The 21,535-nt window shown below is 35.6% G+C and overlaps 1 protein-coding gene across 1 annotated transcript in view; it reads left to right on the forward strand.

Moving 5' to 3' along the window:
• CFAP44 (cilia and flagella associated protein 44) overlaps positions 1-21,535 on the forward strand; it is a 147,997-nt gene that overhangs the window by 114,077 nt on the left and 12,385 nt on the right. The window contains exons 26-30 of the mRNA XM_046001509.1: positions 6,598-7,098; positions 9,397-9,600; positions 10,760-10,955; positions 19,430-19,540; positions 20,854-20,984. Of these exons, the coding sequence (XP_045857465.1) occupies positions 6,598-7,098; positions 9,397-9,600; positions 10,760-10,955; positions 19,430-19,540; positions 20,854-20,984 (1,143 nt within the window). The remainder of the gene's footprint in view (positions 1-6,597; positions 7,099-9,396; positions 9,601-10,759; positions 10,956-19,429; positions 19,541-20,853; positions 20,985-21,535) is intronic.

Consider the following 21,535-nt stretch of genomic DNA (forward strand, 5'->3'; position numbering starts at 1 on the left):
TCTGGTTTTGGGATCAAGGTGATGCTGGCCTCATCAAATGAGTTTGGAAGTTTTCCTTCCATTTCTATTTTTTGGAACAGTTTCAGGAGAATAGGTACTAATTCTTCTTTAAATGTTTGGTAGAATTCCCCTAGGAAGCCATCTGTCCATGGGCTCTTGTTCTTTTGGGAGATTTTTGATGACTGCTTTAATTTCCTTACTGGTTATGCATCTGTTCAGGTTTTTTTTCCTTCCTGGCCCAGTTTTGGTAGTTTTTATGTCTCTAGGAATGCATCCATTTCTTCCAGATTGTTAAATTTGCTGGTGTATAGCTGCTCACAATGTATTCTTTATAATTGTTTGTATTTCTTTGGTGTTGGTTGTGATCTCTCCTCTTTCATTCATGATTTTATTAATTTGGGTCCTTTCTCTTTTATTTTGATAAGTCTGGCCAGGGGTTTATCAATCTTATTAATTCTTTCAAAGAACCAGCTCCTACTTTCACTGATCTGTTCTACTGTTCTTTTGGTTTCTATTTCATTGATTTATGCTCTGAACTTTATTATTTCTCTTCTCCTGTGGGGTTTAGGCTTTCTTTGCTGTTCTTTCCCCAGCTTCTTTAGGTGTAGGGTTACATTGTTTATCTGAGACCTTTCTTGTTTCTTGAGGTAGGCTTGTATTCCTATATATGTTCCTCTCAGGACCGCCTTTGTTGTGTCCCAAAGAAGAATTGTGTTTTCATTTTCATTTGTTTCCATGTTTTTTTTTTCAATTCTTCTTTAATTTCCTGGTTGACCCATTCATTCTGTAGTAGGATGCTCTTTAACCTCCATGTATTTGAGTTCTTTCCAACTTTCCTCTTATGATTCAGTTCTAGCTTCAGAGCATTGTGGTCTGAAAATCTTTTGATACCAGTTGAGACCTGATTTGTGACCCAGGATGTGATCTATTCTGGAGAATGTTCCATGTGCCCCAGAGAAGAATGTGTATTCTCTTGTTTTTGGATGGAATGTTCTGAATATATCTGTGATGTCCATCTGGTCCAATGTGTCATTTAAAGGCTTTATTTCCTGTTGATTTTTTGCTTGGACGATCTATCCATTTCAGTGGTGGTGGTAGGGGGGGTGTTAAAGTTTCCTACTATTGTATTATTGTCAATGTGTTTCTTTGATTTTGTTATTAACTGGTTTATATAATTGGTTGCTCCTAGGTTAGGGGCAGAGATATTTAAAATTGTTAGATCTTCTTGTTGGACATACCCTTTTGTATGTCATAGTGTCCTTCCTCATCTCTTATTATAGTCTTTGGCTTAAAATCTAATTTGCCTGATATAAGGATTGCCACCCCAGTTTCTTTTGATGTCCATTTGCATGGTAAATTGTTTTCCATCTCCTCACTTTAAATCTGGAGGTGTTTGGAGGTCTAAAATGAGTTTCTTGCAGGCAACTTATCAATGGGTCTTTTTAAAATATATCCATTCTGATACACTGTGTCTTTTGATTGGGGTATTTAGTTCATTTATATTCAGAGTAACTACTGAAAGATATGAATTTAGTGCCATTGTATTATCTGTAAGGTGATTGAGACTGTATATTGTCTCTGTTCCTTTCTGGTCTGTTATTTTTAGGCTCTCTCTTTGCTTCGAGGACCCCTTTCCTCTAAATTTCCTGTAGGGCTGGTTTGGTGTATGCAAATTCTTTTAGTTTTTGTTTGTTCTGGAAGCTTTTTATCTTTATCTTTTTTTTTTTTTGCTTCTTTATCTTTTAATCTCTCCTTCTATTTTCAATATCAGCCTAGCTGGATATAGTATTCCTGGCTGCATCTTTTTCTCATTTAGTGCTCTGAATATATCATGCCAGATTTTTCCTGGCCTGCCAGGTCTCTGTGGATTGGTCTGCTGCCAATCTAATATATCTACTGTTGTATATTACAAACCTTTTGTCTCAAGCCACTTTCAGGATTTTCTCTTTGTCACTGAGACTTGTAAGTTTTACTATTAGGTAATAGGTTGTTGACCTATTTTTATTGATTTTGAGGGGGTATCTCTGTGCCTCCTCAATTTTCATACTTGTTCCCTTCCCCAAATTAGGGAAATTCTCTGCTATAATTTGCTCCAATATACCTTCTGCACTTCTTTCTCTTTTTTCTTCTGGGATCCCAATTATTCTAATATTGTATCATCTTTTTTTTTTAATGATTTTTTTAAAGATATTTTTATTTATTTATTTGACAGAGAGAGAGATCACAAGTAGGCAGAGAGGCAGGCAGAGAGAGAGGGGGAAGCAGTCTCCCTGCTGAGCAGAGAGCCCGATGCGGGGCTCGATCCCAGGACCCTGAGATCATGACCTGAGCCGAAGGCAGCGGCTTAATCCACTGAGCCACCCAGGCGCCCATATTGTATCATCTTATGGTATCATTTATCCCTTGAATTCTCCCCTCATGGTCCAGTTCTTGTTTATCTCTCTTTTTCTATGTAGATGAACTCCTGGGACCCAATGATATTAGTTCTCCTACTCCTCTGTCATCTTGCTCCTCTCTCAGATCTTATCCTTTTTATAGATGCATATTTCATTGTATGTATATACCACCTCTTTTTTATCCATTCATCTATGGATGGACATTAGGGTTGCTTCCATATCTTTGCTATTGTAAATAATGCTGTAGTAAATATGGGGGTGTATATATCTTTTCAAATTAGTGTTTTTGTTTTCTTCAGATAAATACCCATAAGTAGTATTGTTGGATCATGTGGTAGCTCTGTTTTTAATTTTTTGTGGAGCCTCCATGCCATTTTCCACAGTGGTTGTACCAATTCACATTCCCACCAGTGGTGCATGAGGACTTCTTTTTCTTCACATCCTTGCCAACACTTGTTATTTGTCTTTTTGATACTAGCCATTTGATGGATGTAAGGTGATATATTATTGTCATTTTGATTTGCATTTCCCTGATGATTAGTTATATTGAGCATCGTTTCATGCGTTTGTTGACCATTTGTATGTCTTCTTTGGAAATGTCTATTCAGGCCCTCTGCCCATTTTTTAATTGGATTGTGTGGTGGTTTTTTTTTTTTTTTTTTTTTTTTTTTTAGGTGTTGAGTTGCATAAGTTCCTCATGTATTTTGGATGTTAACTCCGTATTAGATTTATAATTTACAAATATCTTCTCTCATTCACTGGGTTGTCTCTTGATTTTGTTGACTGTTTCCTTTGTTCTATGAAATCTTTTTATTTTGGTGTACTCCCAACAGTTTAGTGTTGATTTTGTTTCCCTTCTCTTAGGAGACCTATCTACAAAGATATTTCTATGGCTGATGTCAAAGAAATTGTTGCCTATGCTTTCTTTTAGGAATTTTATGGTTTTAGGTCTCACATTTAGGTCTCGAATCAATTTCAAGTTTATTTTTGTGTATGGTATAAGAAAGTGGTCTAGTTTCATTCCTTTGCATGTAGCTGTCCAATTTTTCCAGCACCATTCGTTGAAGAAACTGTATTTCCCCCATTGTATGTTCCTGCCTTTTTTTGTTGTAGATTAATTGACCATAGAAGATTGGGTTTATTTCTGGGTTTCCAATTCTGTCCATTGATCTACATATCTATTTTTGTACCATTACCATACTGTTTTGATTACTATAGCTTTGTGGTATATCATGAAATCTGGGATTTTGATACCTCCAGTTTTGTTCTTTTTTCTTAAGGTTGCTTTGCCTACTTGGGATCTTTTGTGGTTCCATACAATTTTTAGAATTATTTGTTGTAGTTCTGTGAAAAACACTGTTGGTATTTTGATAGGCATTGCATTAGATTTGTAGATTGCTCTGGGTAGTATAGATATTTTTTAAAATATTAATCCTTCCAATTCATGAGCATGGAGGAGTATCTTTCCATTTATTTGTGTCTATTTATTTGTTCCATCAGTGTTTTATAGCTTTCAGAGTACAGATCTTTCACTTCCTTGGTTAAGTTTATTCCTGGGTATTTTATTCCCATTGGTGCAATTATAAATTGATTTCTTAATTTCTCCATCTGCTACTTTGTTATTAGTGTATAGAAATGCAACAAATTCCTCTATATTAATTTTGTCTCATGTAACTATGCAGAATTACTTTACCAGTTCTAGTAGATTTTTGGTGGTCTCCTTATGATTCTTCCTATATGTAGTATCCTGTCATCTACAAATAGTGGCAGTTTTACTTCTTCCTTGGATGGAAATTAATATGGATGCCTTTTATTTCTTTTTCTTGTCTGATTGCTATGGCTGGGACTTCTAGTACTATGTTGAATGAAAGTGGTGAAAGTGGACATCTCTGTCTTGTTACTAATCTCAGGAAAAGCTGTCAGTTTTTCACCACTTAGTAATGATATTAGCTGTGGGTTTTTCATATAAGGCCTTTATTATGTTGAGGCATGTTCTCTCTAAACCTACTTTGTTGGGAGCTTTTTTTTTCATGAATAGATGTTGAATTTTGTCAAATGTTTTTTCTGGATCTATTAGGATGATCATATAGTTTTCATTCTTTCATTCTTTCATTAATGGTATGTATGACATTGGTTGATTTGTGAATATTGAACCACACTTGCACCCCTGGAATAAATCCTATCTGATTGTGGTAAATAATTTTTTCAATGTATTGTTGATTTTGGTTTGCTAGTATCTTATTGATTTTTGCATCTATGTTCATCAGACAAATTGGCCTGTAGAGGCTTTGTCAGTTTCAGTACCAAGGTAATGCTGGCTAGAATATACCTGGGAGCTTTCCTTCCTATTATATTTTTTGGAAGAGTTTGAAAAGAATAGGTATTAATTCTTTAAATGGTAAAATTCACCTGTGAGTCCATTTGGTCTTAGACCTTTGTTTTTTTGGAAACTTTTTGATTACTGATTTAATCTCATTGCTAATAATTCATCTGTTCAGATTTTCTATTCTTTATTCAACTTTATAAGTTTATATGCTTCTAGGAATTATATTACTTTCTTCTAGTTTGTCCAGTTTGTTGACATATAATTTTCCATAATATTCTCTTATAATCTTTTTGTATTTCTGTGGAGTCAGTTGTCATTTCTCCTCCATCATTTCTGATTATATTTTTTGAGTCCTCTCCTTTTTTCCTGATGAGTCTAGCTAAAAGTGTTAATTTTATTTTTTAAGAAACAACTCCTTGTTCCATTGATCTTTTTTTTTTGTTATTGTTGTTTGTTTATTTCTATTTCATTTATTTCTGCTCTAATCTTAATTATTTCACTCATTCTACTAGCTTTGGGCTTTTTTTTGGTTCTTCTTCTAGCTCTTTTAGATGTAAAATTAGGTTGTTTATTTGAGCTTTTTCTTATTTCTTGAGTAGGCCTGTATACTATAAAATTCCTTCTTAGAACTGCTTTTACTGCATTCCAAAGAGTTTGGACTGTTTTTCATTTCTTTCTTTCTCTCTCTTTCTTTCTTTCTTTTTCCTGCCTCTTTGGGTTCTCACTCAACCCATTCATTGTTGAGTAGCATGTTTTTAACCTGAATGTGTTTGTGTTCTTTCCTTGCAATTGATTTTTACTTTCCTACCATTGTGGTCAAAAGAAATGCATGATATGATTTCCATCTTTTTGAATTATTGAGACTTGTTTTGTGGCCTAGCATGTGATCCATCCTGGAGAATATTCCATGTGATCTTGAAAAGAATGTGTATTCCATTTTTGGATGGAATATTTTATATATATATCTGTTAGATCCATCTGGTCCTAATGTGTCATTCAAAGCCATTGTCTCCTTGTTAATTTTTTATCTGGGTGATGTATGCACTGATGTAAGTGGGATGTTAAAATCCTGTACTACTATAGTACTACTGTCTGTTTGGAGAAGTGCCTGTGATCCTTTTTTGTAAACCTGTATATTTATGCAAAGTAACTCTTAATAGCCTTTGGACCACATTGTTGCCTAATTGTACACAGGATTAGGGTTGCGTTTACCTATAGGCTCTGGGAAGAGCATTTTGGAAACAGCTATTAATGAGGGAGCAATGGGCCACTATGGCTCCTGTGGCTTGAGGCAGGGGGCATAGTTTGGCTTAGGAAAAGGAACCAAGAAAGTGTCCTGTAATCTGTTGGTGTGCATGATATAGAAATTCAAGATCATGATAGTCCCTGCACAAGAAGTAACAGGAATAATATGGGCAAAATGCAGAATAAAAATAGGCTAAACTTTAGTTTGGCCCTAAGTGGGTAATTGTAAATGTGTCTAAGCCAGTGAAATTGGAGTCTCCATCAAGGATAGGCAGTTACATATATATGTTCCTCACCAAAGAATGACCTTCCCCTCTCTAGGCTCTGGCTGAGTACAAAACTTCAGGAAGGACTTCCCCTCGTTGGTCAGAAGACAGCAGAACTGAGCCCTATGAGCTAGCTGAGGGATACCGGAGGTCACAACCACACTGTCTTCCTCTTTTGGAGAAGATCAATGGGAAACAGCCTAAAAGTTAGAGAAAAGAGTAACTTAGTAGTGAATAGAAATGATCAGATAAATTTTTTTTTTTTTTGGATTTTTGCTAGGCATACCAGTCAAAGGACAAAAATATTTCAAACCATCCTTTGTTAATGGGTTGTCATTTTGTTTCTTTCTATTCTTTTTATCAGGCCCACTCAAAGAAAAAGAACATGAACAAATGTATCCTCTCTCTTCGAGACCTTAAAGTGGCTGTCATTGAGGAAATACAGTGCCTGGTTCAAGAACTGAAGAGCATCCAGTCAACTCTTCATGTATCCAAGCACATTCCTATTCCCCAAGTCCCCCAGATACTCCCGGAAGAAGTTCCAGAAAAGAGATTTCAATATGATGAGGAAACTCTCCTAAATTTTAAGCGACAGCAGATCAAGACTCAGGATGAAACGTCCTCCCAGCTGGAACAGGGAGAGTCTGCTATCTCAGGTGGAGGATTCCTCAGACTCTCTTCTAGAAAGGACAGTGATTTGACGACAAGAGATTCATTGTGTAGATCATCAAAGGCATCATCATTCAGTGTAGATGCTGTGAAGTTTTTGGAATTTGAAAAAGCAGATCCAATTGATATAGAGCTGGAAGTTATGAAAAGGGATGAGATTAAACATTTGTACATGCAACAGTATTTAACTAACAGGGTAAGTGTGACACTGCCTTTTTAAAGATGAAAGAGGGGAGAGCAGGGAAGAACTAGATGTACTTTCTTATTTATTGATTTAAATTTTCTCTACAATAACCTTTCCCAAGCCCTGACTGGCCCACAACTCACTGAAGGCTTAGCTTCCTCCCCACTTTAGAGCTTTTAAATGTTTTGCTTTGGCAAAGCTAAGAATTAAGGGCAAATCCATGTTATTTGGCATCTAACTGAAGTCTTGGTAAAGGGGAAATGATGGAGCAGCTTTCAGATGATGGATGGCACATAATTTAAAAATCTTCCAGAGAAAATGGGGCACCCTCTGCTTTTTACATCCTCCTCTTTCTCTAATGTGTGATTTGCCTCATCAGTGGGAGTGTTCATGGTGATGACCAGCTTCAAAAGTGTGCTGGAGCTGGAATAGCACCTATTTTTATTTCTAGGAAACCAGACCAGGTTGGGGCCAGTTGTACAGGAGGTGCTCTGAATCCAGAAGGAAAAGGACCTTTGCTGCATAGATGGCTCCTTGCTGCCAGCCGTGTAGAGTTCCCTTCCTCAGTGTCTGTCCTGCTCCACCCTGAGAAGGCACCTCATAAAACTCCCCAAACGTATTCTTCACTCATTATCTTTACTTTGTCCAGCCTTGCTTTCTCTCTCTTCTCCCCACTCCCATTCCCCACCCCCATTCTGAATTTTCTATTTGCTTTTTCCTTTGTTATTTCCTCCCACCTTCAATGATTTCCTTTCAATTGTAAGTCATCATGTGAAACTCAGCCCGGTCCAAACCTTCTCCAGAATCTTCTGTCCACATTACATATTCTTCTTTGGTCTAAACTCCAGTTCCACCTAGCAGCAACTTATGTCTTCCACTTCTCTTTCTTGCTGTTTTATGTTTATTAGTTTTTTAAATTGAAGAATAACTAAATGCAGTGTTATATTAGTTTCTGGTGTACAATATAATGATTCAGCAATTCTGTACATCACTCAGGGCTCATATGTGTTAGTTTTGTCTTGAAAATTAGATTACACAGTTCTTGAGAGAAGGGCCACATATAATCATTTTTGGTTTTCCTGCAGTGTCTGGAAAATTCCAGACACATAGTAGATATTAATAAAAATTTTGATTGATTTAATTATAACTAATTTATTAATGGTATGAACTTAACACATTTATTGGACATTCTTTGTGCAGGAACAGTGCTAGTTAGGTAGCAGGGATATAATAATACTCAAGCCAGACATATTCTCTATCCTCATGGAGTTTACAGACTATCAGATGAGTGAGAGGAAAACAAGTGTGAGCCTTGCCAACTTAAACACCTGTGTGGTACAGTTTCAGGATGGTGTTACACAGAAAAAATACAATCCTGCCTTGAAATAAATTTAAAAATAATTCAGACTTGTGAATAAACATTAAATAGGAGCCCACTTAGTCTACAACCATCCATAAGTAAAAGTTTAATTTTTTTCTCCTTTTTTTTATTTTTATTTTTTTAAAGCTCTCAAATTCTCTAGCAGTAGTTTCACTGTTCCAAACCCACAGATCTCTTTCTTTTCCTCATCTACGGGCTCGGCCCTCCCTCATTACAGGTTTCTGACTGTTGAGACTCCCCACCATGCAGACCTAATGAGAAACATGAAATGGTTTGTCTTTTACCTATTGTACTAGTTTTCTCAGGAGAACCAGCCCTTGGGACTCTCTCTGGATCTCTTCATTGCCTTTGGGAGAGGGTGAGGGAGAAGCTGTGCCAAAATCAGAGCAGAACTGAGCCTTTAAAATCATTGCGATAGCTGTGGAAGAAGGTCTAGACTGGGACTTGGGAATTTCATTCTTATCCCAGCTCTGTCGCAAATTAAATCACCTTTTGAAATGTTCGAAAAATTTTAAAATAAGTTGAGGAGGATATGTAGTGCTTCCTGTATGAAAGGAAATGTAGAGATACTATGGGGTGAAGTGGAGGCAGGTAGAAACCCTTTGCACAAGGAACTCCTAGTCTCTGATTTAAACCATATAGTACAGCTAGAAGAGCATTCTCGATTGACGGCTTAATCATGGCCAAGAAATAGCTGGAAGGACTATAGTTACAGAATCCCTACTGCTTGATAAATTTATATAAATTTTGTAATATTGATAAATTGACTTCTAGGACTACACATACACGTGAGCCCATATAATTCCTTCTCCATGATAACATAATAATGAGAAAATGCTTTTACCTAAACAAATTAGGATTGTTAGTTTTAAAAGTACAATTACTTGTTCTTAACTTCTAACATGCAGTCAAATCTTTTTCCACCTCAGATCAAAGAACTGATAGTCACTTTTGATGCGGAACTCCATCTTCTGAGACATCAGAAACTGAAACTAGATACTCAGATGAAATTATCTGACCTTCACCATGTCACATTATTTCAAGAAATGCTTCTTCTCAAGAATTTTGAAAAACAGGAAAACATACTTCAAGAGCGTGTTAATTCATTAGACAAAGAAGAACAGGACATGCAGGTATGAATGGGCAGGAGAATGCTTGCTGGCTGTATCCTTTAGGTATGGAGGGGACTTGTTTCTTTCTTTCCTTCTTCATCTTCTCAACTTAATTTCCCCATTGTTCTGGTCCTCCTCTCTTTTATCCCTCCTCCTCTTTGACCCCTAGCCGCCTCTTACTCCTGCTTGCTCTGCTTTTGGTATTCTTGGTCAGAGAGAAGTGAATCAGACTTTAGAATGAATTTGAGCTGATGTTTTGTATGGTAGGAAAATAAGTTTTCAAAAGTGAGCCTTCGGGCGCCTGGGTGGCTCAGTGGGTTAAGCCGCTGCCTTCGGCTCAGGTCATGATCTCAGGGTCCTGGGATCGAGTCCCGCATCGGGCTCTCTGCTCAGCAGCGAGCCTGCTTCCCTCTCTCTCTCTCTCTCTGCCTGCCTCTCTGTCTACTTGTGATCTCTCTCTGTCAAATAAATAAATAAAATCTTTAAAAAAAAAAAAAAGTGAGCCTTCTATTTAGTTTACAAATTTCAAAGTCTATTTTTATGGTCACTAGCTAACATGTAAAGTTGAGTTTTGATTATATGTTATCCTTATGAACATACTTGGAAAAGAAGTTGACTGTTTTCTCAAATATGATAACTAGTTTCATGGTAATATATAATTGAGTATCATAAGAAAGTAAGTGTCTTTGTTATGTATATGTTAAATTTAAAGAGATAAATGATACCATCCAACTTTTGTCTTGAAGGAAGAAAGATTCCATCAAATAGACATTACATACTGAATAGTAACATCATTTTTAAGGTAAAGCGCTGCACTAAGAAATGAGATATCTTTTTGTTTCAGTTGTCACATATTCATATGAAAAACATCTTTTGTTTTTGAGACCACACATGCAAAAATAATAGCCGACATTAAAAATTTCACTTAATTTTGATTTTTTGAGGAAGCTAAACACTAGGAAGCTGATCTTATCTAATTCTGAACTTAACCGATTTTTATAAAAGAATTATAAAATTTTAACCAAATAAATGGATGGCTCTGCAAACATCAGAAATGTAAACGTCTATGGCAAAGATTAAAAAAATGTTTGTGAACTATAACCTTACATTGCAATATACAGTGTTCTCGGAACCCAGTTTATCAGAAATACTTTCACTTATTCCTGGTTTTGTTCCTTAGTGGAAAATAAATGAAACTCTTAAAGAGATGGAAGAGAAAAAGATTGAAATTGCCAAGCTCCAGGACCAAGAAAAAGCACTCTATGCTGGTTTCCAAGCAGCTGTTGGAGAAAACAATAAATTTGCTAATTTCCTCATGAAGGTCCTAAAGAAGAGGATTAAGCGGGTGAAGAAAAAGGAGGTTGAAGGAGATGCCGGTTTGAATTTCTTTTTAACATATGATCCTATTTTTTCTCATTAACATGAAATAGAGAAATAACTAAGAACTTGTTTGACACCTTTTGTTCCTACAACACAGATGGTTAGAGGTTCTGTGGGCTTGAAAGGGAGAGGATACAAATCTGTAGGTCTCTAACCCTATGGAATTAATTTGTGTGTGTGTATTTGGTTTGAGACAGCTTAGGGTAGTTTCATGTAACAAGCACATCTTCTCTTGTGTTTATTTGCCAACTGAATGTCATCTTGGGTAAAATATCTCTTCATGTCTTTTGACCATGTTTGAATAGGAGTTTTTGCTTTTGTCCTCTTGAGGTTTAAGCACCCTTTGTGTAATCTAGGCACTAGTCCTATGTCAGATAGGTGCTTTGCAAATATTTTCTTCCATTGTGTAGCTTGTTTTTTTATTCCCTCAACATGGTCTTTCACAGAGCAAAAGGTTTGATTTTTGTTGAGGTCCAATTTATCAGGTGCGGTTTGTTTCTATTTCTGTTTTTGTTTTAGATCTTGCTTTGATGTCAAAGTTTAAGAACTCTTTGCCTAGCCCTAGGATCCAAATATTTTCTCCTATTTATTTCTAAAAGTTTTATAGTTTTACATTAAAGTCTGTACTCCATTTGGGCTTAATTTTAAATAAGGTGTGAGACTTAGGTCAAGGTCTTTTTTCCCCTCCCGTGAATTTCTAATTGCTCTAGCATCATTTGTTTCAAAAGCTGTCTTTCTCCCATTGAATTGCTTATGATCTTTGTCAAAAAGCAGTTGGGCATATTTGTGTGGATCTGTTTCTGGGTGTTCTGTTCTGCTGATCTGTTTGTCTAGCTCCCCACCAAAACTATAATCTTGATTACAGAAGCCATTAAGTTCTAAAGTCAGGTCAACTAATTCCTCCCATTTTATTCTTCTTTCTCAGAATTGTTTCAGGTAATCTATTTCCTTTATCTTTCTATATTTTAGAATAATTTTTGTATCTACAAAAAAGCTTGTTGAAATTTTGATAGCAATTTTGTTTAACTTTTGTGTCAGTGTGGGGAGAATCTGCATTTTTGTTGAGTTCCTATGAGTGAACACAGTATACATTTAGAGCTTTGATTTCTTTTATCAGCATTTTGCATTTTCAACATTTTCATGTTTTGCTCAATTTATACCCTAAGTATCTCCCTTTTTAAAGTGACTTTATTTTTATTTATTTATTTATTTTTTTCAGACAAAGAGCAAGCAAGTTAGTGGGGAAGGACAGAGGAAGAGGGAGGGAGATATTGTCAAGCAGACTCACCGCTGAACACTGAGCTTAATGTTGGGGCTTGATCTCACCACCCTGAGATCAAGACCTGAGCTGAGGGGTGCCTGGGTGGCTCAGTGGGTTATCTCTGCCTTCGGCTCAGGTCATAATCTCAGGGTCCTGGGATCGAGTCCCGCATCAGGCTCTCTGCTTGGTGGGGAGCCTGCTTCCTCCTCTCTCTCTCTGTGCCTGCCTCTTTGCCTACTTGTGATTGCTGTCAAATAAATAAATAAAATCTTAAAAAAAAAAAAAAAAGACCTGAGCTGAAATCAAGAATCGGACACTTAACCAATAGATCTACCCAGGTGCCCCTTAAGTGACTTTTAATGCTTTTTTTTTTTTTTGTAATAGAAATATTTTATTAAAATATCATACAAAGGACACCTGGGTGGTTCAGTCAGTTTAGTGTCTGCCTTCAGCTCAGGTTGTGATCTCAGGGTCCTAGGATCAAGTACCATGTTGGGTTCCTTGCTCAGTGGGGAGTCTGTTTCTCACTCCCCTTCTCTCTCTCTCTTTCACTCAAATACATAAATAAAATCTTTTTTAAAATCTCACACAAAATCCTAGAAAATGAAATAAATGGCATCTGATTATTGAATCAGACTTACACCCTTGAAATACCACCCTCCCAGAGTGTATAATTCTTTTTATATATTGTTGAATGCTATTTGCAGATATGTTTATTAAGAAATTTTGTGCCTAGGGTTGCCTGGCTGGCTCAGTTGGTAGAACATGCAGCTCATGCTCCTGGGGTTGTGTGTTCAGGCCCTATGTTGGGTACAGAGCTTACTAAAAAAAAGAGAGAAGAAAAGAAATTTTGTGTCTATATATTCATGAAGATCATTTGTCTTTATCTTTTGTACGATCTTTGTTTTTAGTTATCAAGATAATACTAGATTCACAATATGAATTAGGAGGTCTTCTCTTTGATTTTCTCGAAAATAATGTGTATGGTAGTATCCTTTAATATAGATATAGAACTATTTAGATTATCTATTTCATATTGGGTGACCAGTTGCAATTTGTACTTTTGTGTGTGTGAAATTGGTCTATTTCATCTGAGTTGCCAAATTTATGTGTGTGAGGATATTCATTGTATTTCCATATTATCTTTTGAATATCTGCAATGGCTATAGTAATATCACCTGTTGCATTCTTGATATTGGTAACTTTTTTATTTCCCCATTTTTGTTTTTTTTTTTTAGACTTACTGGAAGTTTGTCAATTTGATGTTTTTGAGAACAAACTGGATAAGTGTGGATAACTTTGCATAGGTTATTTTTTAAAGATTATTTTTCTCCTTTTAATTTTATTGATTTCTGCCCTTATCTTTACTACTGCCTTTTCCTGCTAGGTTTGGATTTATTCTGCACTTCTGTTTTAGGTTTTGAGGTGAGTGTGAATTATTGATTTGAGACTGTTCCTCTTTTCTAATCTAGTGCTATAATTTCCCTCTTAACACTGCCCACTGAGCCACCCAGGCTCCCCTCTTGGGATCTTTCTGTTACTGATTCCTAGTTTGATTCCACTGGGGTCAGAGACAACATTCTGTGTGATTTCAGTTCTTTTATGGTTGTTGAAATTTGTTTAATGGTTTAATGGTTGAGCATATGGTCTGTCTTGGTGTATGTTCTTTGGGTACTTGCAAAGAATGTATATTCTGCTGTTTCAGGGTTAAGCCTTCTATTACTGTCAATTGAATCCTATTGGTTAATGAGGCTATGCAGGTCTTCTAAGGTAGTCTTGCTGATTATCTGTATAGTTCCAATCAAATGTTGAGAGAGGGGATGTTAAAGTCTCCAAATATAATCATGGATTTATCTATTTCTCCTTTCATTTCTGTTAGTTTTTGCTTCCATATTTCACAGCTTTGTTTTATGAATACACATTCAGGACTACTATGTCCTCTTGCTAGATGGATACTTTTACCATTACATAAAGTTTTTGTCTATCCAGAGTAATTTTCTTTGCTCTGAAGTCTACTTTATCTGATGTTAATATAGCCACTCCTGTTTGGCTCTGATTAATGTTTACATGATATTTCTTCTACTCCCTTTACTTTCAATTTGACTATGTTATATGAGAAGTGAATTTCTAGTAGACAGCACACTGTTAATGTTTTTTATCTATTCTTTGTCTTTTAATTGGTGTACTTAAACCATTTACATTTAATATATTTGGGCTTAAGTCTGCCATTTATTGTTGTGATTTTTTATTCTCTCTGCTTTCTATCTTCTACATTTTCCTATGTTCCTGTGGGTTACTTGAGCATTTTTTAGAATTCCATTTTAGTTTTTTCTAGTCTTTTTTTTTTTTAACTTTATTTATTTGACAGACAGAGATCACAAGTAGGCAGAGAGGCAGGCAGAAAAAGGGAAGGGGAAGCAAGCTCTCTGCTGAGCAGAAAGCCTGATGTGGGGCTTGATCCCAGGACTGTAAGATCATGACCTGAACTGAAGGCAGAGGCTTAACCCACTGAGCCACACAGGTGCCCCAGTTTTTTTCTACTCTTTTGAGTGTATCTCTTTGCATAACTTTTTTAGTGGTTACTTTATAAATTATATTATATGTACATAATTTATTCTAGACCTCCAGTGTTATCATTTTACCAGTTTAAGTCAAGTATAGAATCGTCATCTGCCTTTATATTCCTTTATCGCCTCCATTTATAATATAATTGCCTTGAACAGTTCCTCTACATACATCTAGAACCACATCAGACAATGTTATAACTTTTGCTTCAACCACCAAATGTAATTTAAACATCCAAAAGGAGGTATTTTTTTTAACCTATATATATATTTTTATATTTACCTATATTTTTGCTTACCTTGCTAGTTTTTCCTTGATGATGTTCCAGATTTCCTTTTTAAAAAAATTATTTCCTTTCTGTTTAGAGAATTTCCTTTGTCCATTCTTTTAGGGCAGGTATACTAGTGGCAAGTTTTTTTATTTTCCCTTAATCTGAAAATGTCTTGATTTCCTATTTCAGAAAGACATTTTCACTGGGTATAGGATACTAGGTTGACTATTTCTTTCTTTCAGCATTTAAAAAATATTGTGCTACTTCCATCTGGCCTCTATGGATTCTGATAAGAAATCCTCTGATATTCAAACTGTTCACCTCCCAAAGTGAAGTATCACTTCTCTCACAACCATTAAGTCTTTTTTGTCTTTAGTTTCCAGACATTTGACTATGATGTGTCTTGGAGTAGATTCTTGGGATTCATACCAATGAAGGTTCACTCTTTTAGTCTGTCAGCTTATGTCTTTTGCCAAATTTGAGAAGTTTTCAGTCATTATTTCTTCTAGTGCTTTTTTTTTATTTTTAAGAGTTTATTTATTATTTATTTAACAGAGATCACAAGTAGGTGGAGAGGCAGGCAGAGAGAGAGGAAGGGAAGCAGGCTCCCTGCTGAGCAGAGAGCCTGATGCGGGGCTTGATCCCAAGGCCCCGGGATCATGACCTGAGCTGAAGGCAGAGGCTTTAACCTGCTGAGCCACCCATGCGCCCTTTCAAGTGCTTTTAAGAACCTTCTCTTGCGTCAGTCCTTTTGGGACTCATGTCATAAATATTTGACCTTTCATTATAGTCCCATAGGTCCCTGAGTCTCCGAGGCTTGGGGTTTGCTTTTCAGGTTTTTTTTTCTCCTTTTCCAAACTGGATAATTTTATTGTTCTGTCCTCATGTTTACAGATGCTTTCCTCTATTCCCCTCTGTTCTGCTGTTGAGCCCATCTATTGAGTTTCTTATCTAGTTACTGTATTTTCAGTTCTAACATTTCTATTTAGTTCTTCTTTGTATCTTTTTTTCTGATACTTTTAATTTCTTTGAACAGGCTTTGTATTTTTCATTTGCTTAAAGTGTGTTCATAATTTGTTATTGAAACATTTTTATCCTGGCCTCTTCTTTCTTGGCCATTTGGCTAGAGAGGGTAGGCTATGGTTAGGCTATTTTATGTCCATATCTGCTGGTGTTTCCAGGTTTTTGACTTACTCATTTCTAAGTCTGAGATCTAGGAGGCAAAAAGAAGGTCCAAAAAATTCACCACAGTGTTGTTCCTCAGCTTCTGAGTTTCATATTTAGTCTGTTTTCTTTCCATTTTTCAGACTCTTATGTTTGTTCTACATATAATATGCAGTTGTTAGCTATATTTTGCAGGCCAGATAAGAACAAAATAGATCTAATTTGTCTTCCCAAAAGCAGAAATCTATGTAGGAATTTTAAAGTCTAATTTTAGACTTTGGAGATTTATTTTATAAGATGGTACAGACCAAAGTAATTTTAATAGAGATCTTAAATTTAAGAAATCTTCTAAATAGTATGAGGTCCATCTCTTATTTCTAATTTAATGTTCTGTAAAATAGAATTTGCCAATTAGTGATTTATGGTTCACAGATGGCTTCAATGTGTTTTAAAAGAAAATGGGGTAGAGCTATGTGGAAGAGGTCTATAATCCCTTATGTGGAATTCTTGGGGGCAGATGTGTTTTAGTATTTTTTATATTTCTTATATTTTATAAAAGATATTATATATTACACTGTTAAAGAAAAAAAAACATTCATGGACTTGTTAAAGAACAATAAGGCAGACTTTATTCAGAGGCACCACTACAATGAGATTTTATAATAGGGTAGAGAGATCAGCTCAACTCTGAATACAACGAGGACAAGTAGAGATTTATAGCCAAGGAGCCAAGTGGGAGTGGATAGAAAATTACTAAGAGGTTGTATAATTCTTTGCTAACAGAATTTTTGCTGAAGATCAGAGTGAAAAGATAGTGAGGGTAAGGTTTAAGGAAGAATCTGATCAGATATTAAGGGGTGAGATTTTTACTAACTGACTCAGCAGGATTCTTCTAAAATTGGACTAAATGAATCAAGGACTGAGCTCATTGTCCACTATGGTCTCAGAGGAGCCTGACTCAAGTTTGGTCAAAGGATAGAGTCTTTGTCAACTAACACCCCCAGCAGGACTTAGTGTAGGATCTCTAAATCAAACACCTTGGTATTTTTGCAGCAAGATACAAATATTCACACTAAGTCAACTAAATAAAGACAGTAAATAGCATTACTTCAGATAAGTTATGAAAGTCTTTTTTTTTCTTCCCAAGGTACTATGATTTAGGAACTGTGGGCCTATGAAACCAAGTGTGTGTTAGGTGGGTCACAGCAGAAGCAGCTCGGCATTTTGGTCTCAATCCTCTTTGATTCAGTGCATTGAAATTAATTGAACAAACTTCCTCAGGCATTTGTGTTTGGGTCTCTGTGTCCCCAACCATTTATTTATTTGTTTGTTTTTTACTTGGGTATTTTATTTTGTAGAATTTTATTATTATTTTAAAAAAATTTTTTGATTGAAGTACAGTTGACACACAATGTTACATCAGTTTCAAGTGTACAACATAGTGACTCCACCACTCTATATGTCATACTATGCTCAACACAAGTGCAGCTACCATCTGTCCTCATGTAACACTAATATAATACTATTGATTATATTCCCTATGCTGTACCTTTCATCTCATGACTTATTCATTCCATAACTGGAGAGTCTGTGCCTTCCACTCCAGTTCACCCATTTTGTCCATCCCTCTGCCCCCCTTCCCTTCTGGAGATTATCCATTTGTTTTCTGTATTTATGATTCTGTTTCTGCTTGTTTTGTTTGTTTTGTTATTGTCATTCTTTCATTTGTTTTTTTAGATTCCCTGTGTAAGGGAAATCATATGGTCTTTGTCTCTTTCTCTGACTTATTTCACTTAGCATTGTACCCTCTGAGTCTATCCATGTTGTTGCAAGTAGCAGGATCTCATTTCTTTTTTGGGAGCTGAGTAATAATCCTTATCTTGGTCATTACAGATAATGCTGCGGTAAACATAAGAATGCACTTATCTTTTTGAAGTAGTGTTTTCATTTTCTTTGGGTAAATACCCAGCAATGGAATTACTGGATCATATGGTAGTTCTATTTTTATTTTTTGAGGAACCTCCATATTGTTTTTCACAGTGGTTGCACCAGTTTACATTCCCACCAACTGTGCGTGAGGGTTCCTTTTTCTCCATATCCTTGCCAACATTTGTTATTTCTTGTCTTTTTGAATCTAACCATTCTGACAAGTATAAGGTGATGTATCATTGTGGTTTTGATTTGTATTTCCCTGATGATGAGTAATGTTGAGCATCTTTTGTCTGTTGGCCATCTGTTGGAGAAATGTCTCTTCAGGTTCTCTGTCCATTTCTTATTCAGATTATTATTATTATTATTATTATTTTTGCTCTTGTTGTTTTGTTTTGGTTTGTTTTTGGGTGTTGTGTAAGTTCTTTATATATTTTGGATGTTAACCCATTATTGCATCTATCATTGCAGATATCATCTCCCATTCATTGGGTTCACTTTTCGGTTTGTTGATGGTTTCCTTCACTCTATAAAAGCTTTTTATTTTGGTGTATTTCCAACAGTTTATTTTTGCTTTTGTTTCTCTTTCCTTAGGAGACATATCTAGAAAGATGTTTCTATGGCTGATGTCAAAGAAATTACTGCCAACTTTCTTCTAGGAGTTTTATGGTCTCACATTTAGGTCTCTAATCCATTTTGAGTTCATTTTTATGTATGGTGTAAAAGAAGTGACCCAGTTTCATTCTTTTAGCTGTCCAGTTTTCCCAGCACCATTTGTTAAACAGACTGTGTTTTTCCCATTGTGTATTCTTACCTCCTTTGTCATAGAGCGACCATATTAAGTGTGGGGTTATTTCTGGGCTCTCTATTTTGTTCTCTTGATCTATGTGTCTGTTTTTGTGCCAGTACCATACTGTTTTAATTATTATAGTTTAGAAGTATATCTTGAAATCTGGGATTGTGATACCTTCAGTTTTGTTCTTTTAAGATTGCTTTGGCTTCAGGGTCTTTTGTGGGGCCATATAAATTTTAGGATTATTCATTCTTGTTCTGTGAAAAATACTATTTGTGTTTTGATAGAGATTGCCTTGAATTTATAGATTTCTTTGGGTAATTTTTTTTTTGCCATCTTAAACTCTTCTAAAACTTTGACTAATTGCCTGCCTTATCTGTTATCTTCCCATTGACACACTGAAAAAAACCTTTATTTTTTGAAATCTGAGATTTAGCTTAACACAGGGATTTCTCTGCATATTAATAATGCCTTCTTCTCTATTTAGATGAAGATGAAGAAAGCGATGAATCAAGTGAAGAAGAATCTAGCTTAGAGAGTGATGAAGATGAGTCTGGATCTGATGATGAGGTTTTTGATGATTCTATTTGCCCAACAAGTAAGTTGATAAAACCATTTGTTCTCTGTGAAGTATGAACATGGACTGATAATATCAAGGAGATTCTTTTTTGGATTATCAGTTGTCTCATAATAAAATTTGAGGGAAGCGTGGTTGAAAGTGTACGAAGTAATCTAATGAATACTTGTATTTGACTCTCTGGATGATTTATTTTCTTTTCCCTTAGGCAGCCATTTATGAATGACAAATAATTTGCAGATAACTTATAGTTGGTTCAAAGTCAAATTATTCAGAGATAACAGATTGTAGTGTGTGTGCATGTGCACATTTTTTTTTTAACAAAGCTTTATCTTTTTGACAAACCCATTCAAATTTTCATATTGAAAATCTATTTTGTAAGGGCACTTTGTGCCAGTTTCCTGGAGATATTTAGTAATTTATATTCTCAGTTTTCACTGATAAAACCAGTCTGAAGCAGCCAGACCAATATTCTTCCAGTCTCAGTAGATGAATAGTCCAGTAAAGAAAAGACAACTTCTTTTTGGTATGAAATTTATTTTTGTAGCCACTTTATATGAATTTTAAATTAAATTTTAAAGCTTAATTTCAAATAAAGTTTAAATCTTATTTTAAATGTTGTAAGTAAGATTCTTCCTGAAATTGTTTGTATGAGTAAAATAGAGCTCGAAAGATTATAATACAACTTGTTACAGCGGTATCCTTGTAAACAATCCTTGTTTACAGCAGGATTAAATGGCCTGAAAAAAGTCTCACAGCTAGTTCGGAGGGGGAACTAGGGATAGAATTCAGGTTTCAAAAATCCACTATAGTAATCTTATTTTCACATTCTTTATCAGTTGTCTGATGGACTGTAGTGTGATATAGTGGAAATTAACACAGAGATACTGTACCTGAGTTGCATTGGTTCACATATCAGTTATATGACCTCTCTGAGACTTCAGGTCCTCACCTATAAAATGGAAACAACAAAGGCCTGGGAGACTTGAGAGAGAGAGAGAGAATGTAAATAAAACGCCTAAACAGAAAGCCTGACTCATGGTACTGCTCAGAACGTCAGTGCTGGTATTAGAATTACTATCAGGATTACTTATATTGTTAATAATTTCACCTGGAACAGTGGAGCCTTAAGTGGAATGAAAGTGTGCTAGAGTGGACCCTCATTATTAATTAATTATTAATTATATTATATATTATAGAATATATTATAACATTATTAATAATTAACTATTAATTCATTATTAATTCATTATTAATTCTGAAGCTCCAAAATCCCCATTTTTAATATCAGTACATTCCATAACAGTGAGGGTTTCTTTTGACTGTCTTTTCAGATTGCGATGTGCGTCTTTTTGAATTGGCCCTTCAACTTCGAGAGAAAAGGCTGGACATTGAGGAGGCCTTAGTGGAAGAAAAGAAAATTATCGATAACCTCAGAAAGGAACATGATACACTATCCAAAAAAGTATGATGATATACTTACTTACTTCTCTCCCAGTGTGCTAGCCACCCTCCCAGCTACTGTGCTGCTGTTTCATAGGAATGACATGAGTTAGGCCTTCTCCCCAGAGAAGAAACATTTTATTTATTCATTTTTTAAAAGATTTTATTTATTTGTCAGAGAGAGAGAGAGAGCACAAGCAGGGGGAGTGGCAGGCAGAGGGAGAAGCCGACTCCCTGCTGAGCAGATCGCCCAACGTGGAGCTTGATCCCAGGACCCTGGGATCATGACCTGGGATCATGACCTTAAGTGTCTGAAGGCAGACACTTAACTGACTGAGCTACCCAGGTGTTCCTAAACATTTTAAGTGTTATATTTTAAGGTTTTTCTCTTCAAACACAGTTGTGATGGGGGCCATTGGTTCTTTTGAAGATTGGCCTTCCTTTATCTAAGTCATTGATTTCCAAACTTTTTTATTATATACTTCTATAAGTAAAAAAAAAATTATATACAATACATGTATATTTATTTACAAATTATATCCATGAATTATTCTACTAATATATTTTGCATAT

This window comes from Meles meles, chromosome 4, assembly GCF_922984935.1.
Source record: "Meles meles chromosome 4, mMelMel3.1 paternal haplotype, whole genome shotgun sequence".
Classification (NCBI taxonomy): Eukaryota; Metazoa; Chordata; class Mammalia; order Carnivora; family Mustelidae; genus Meles; species Meles meles.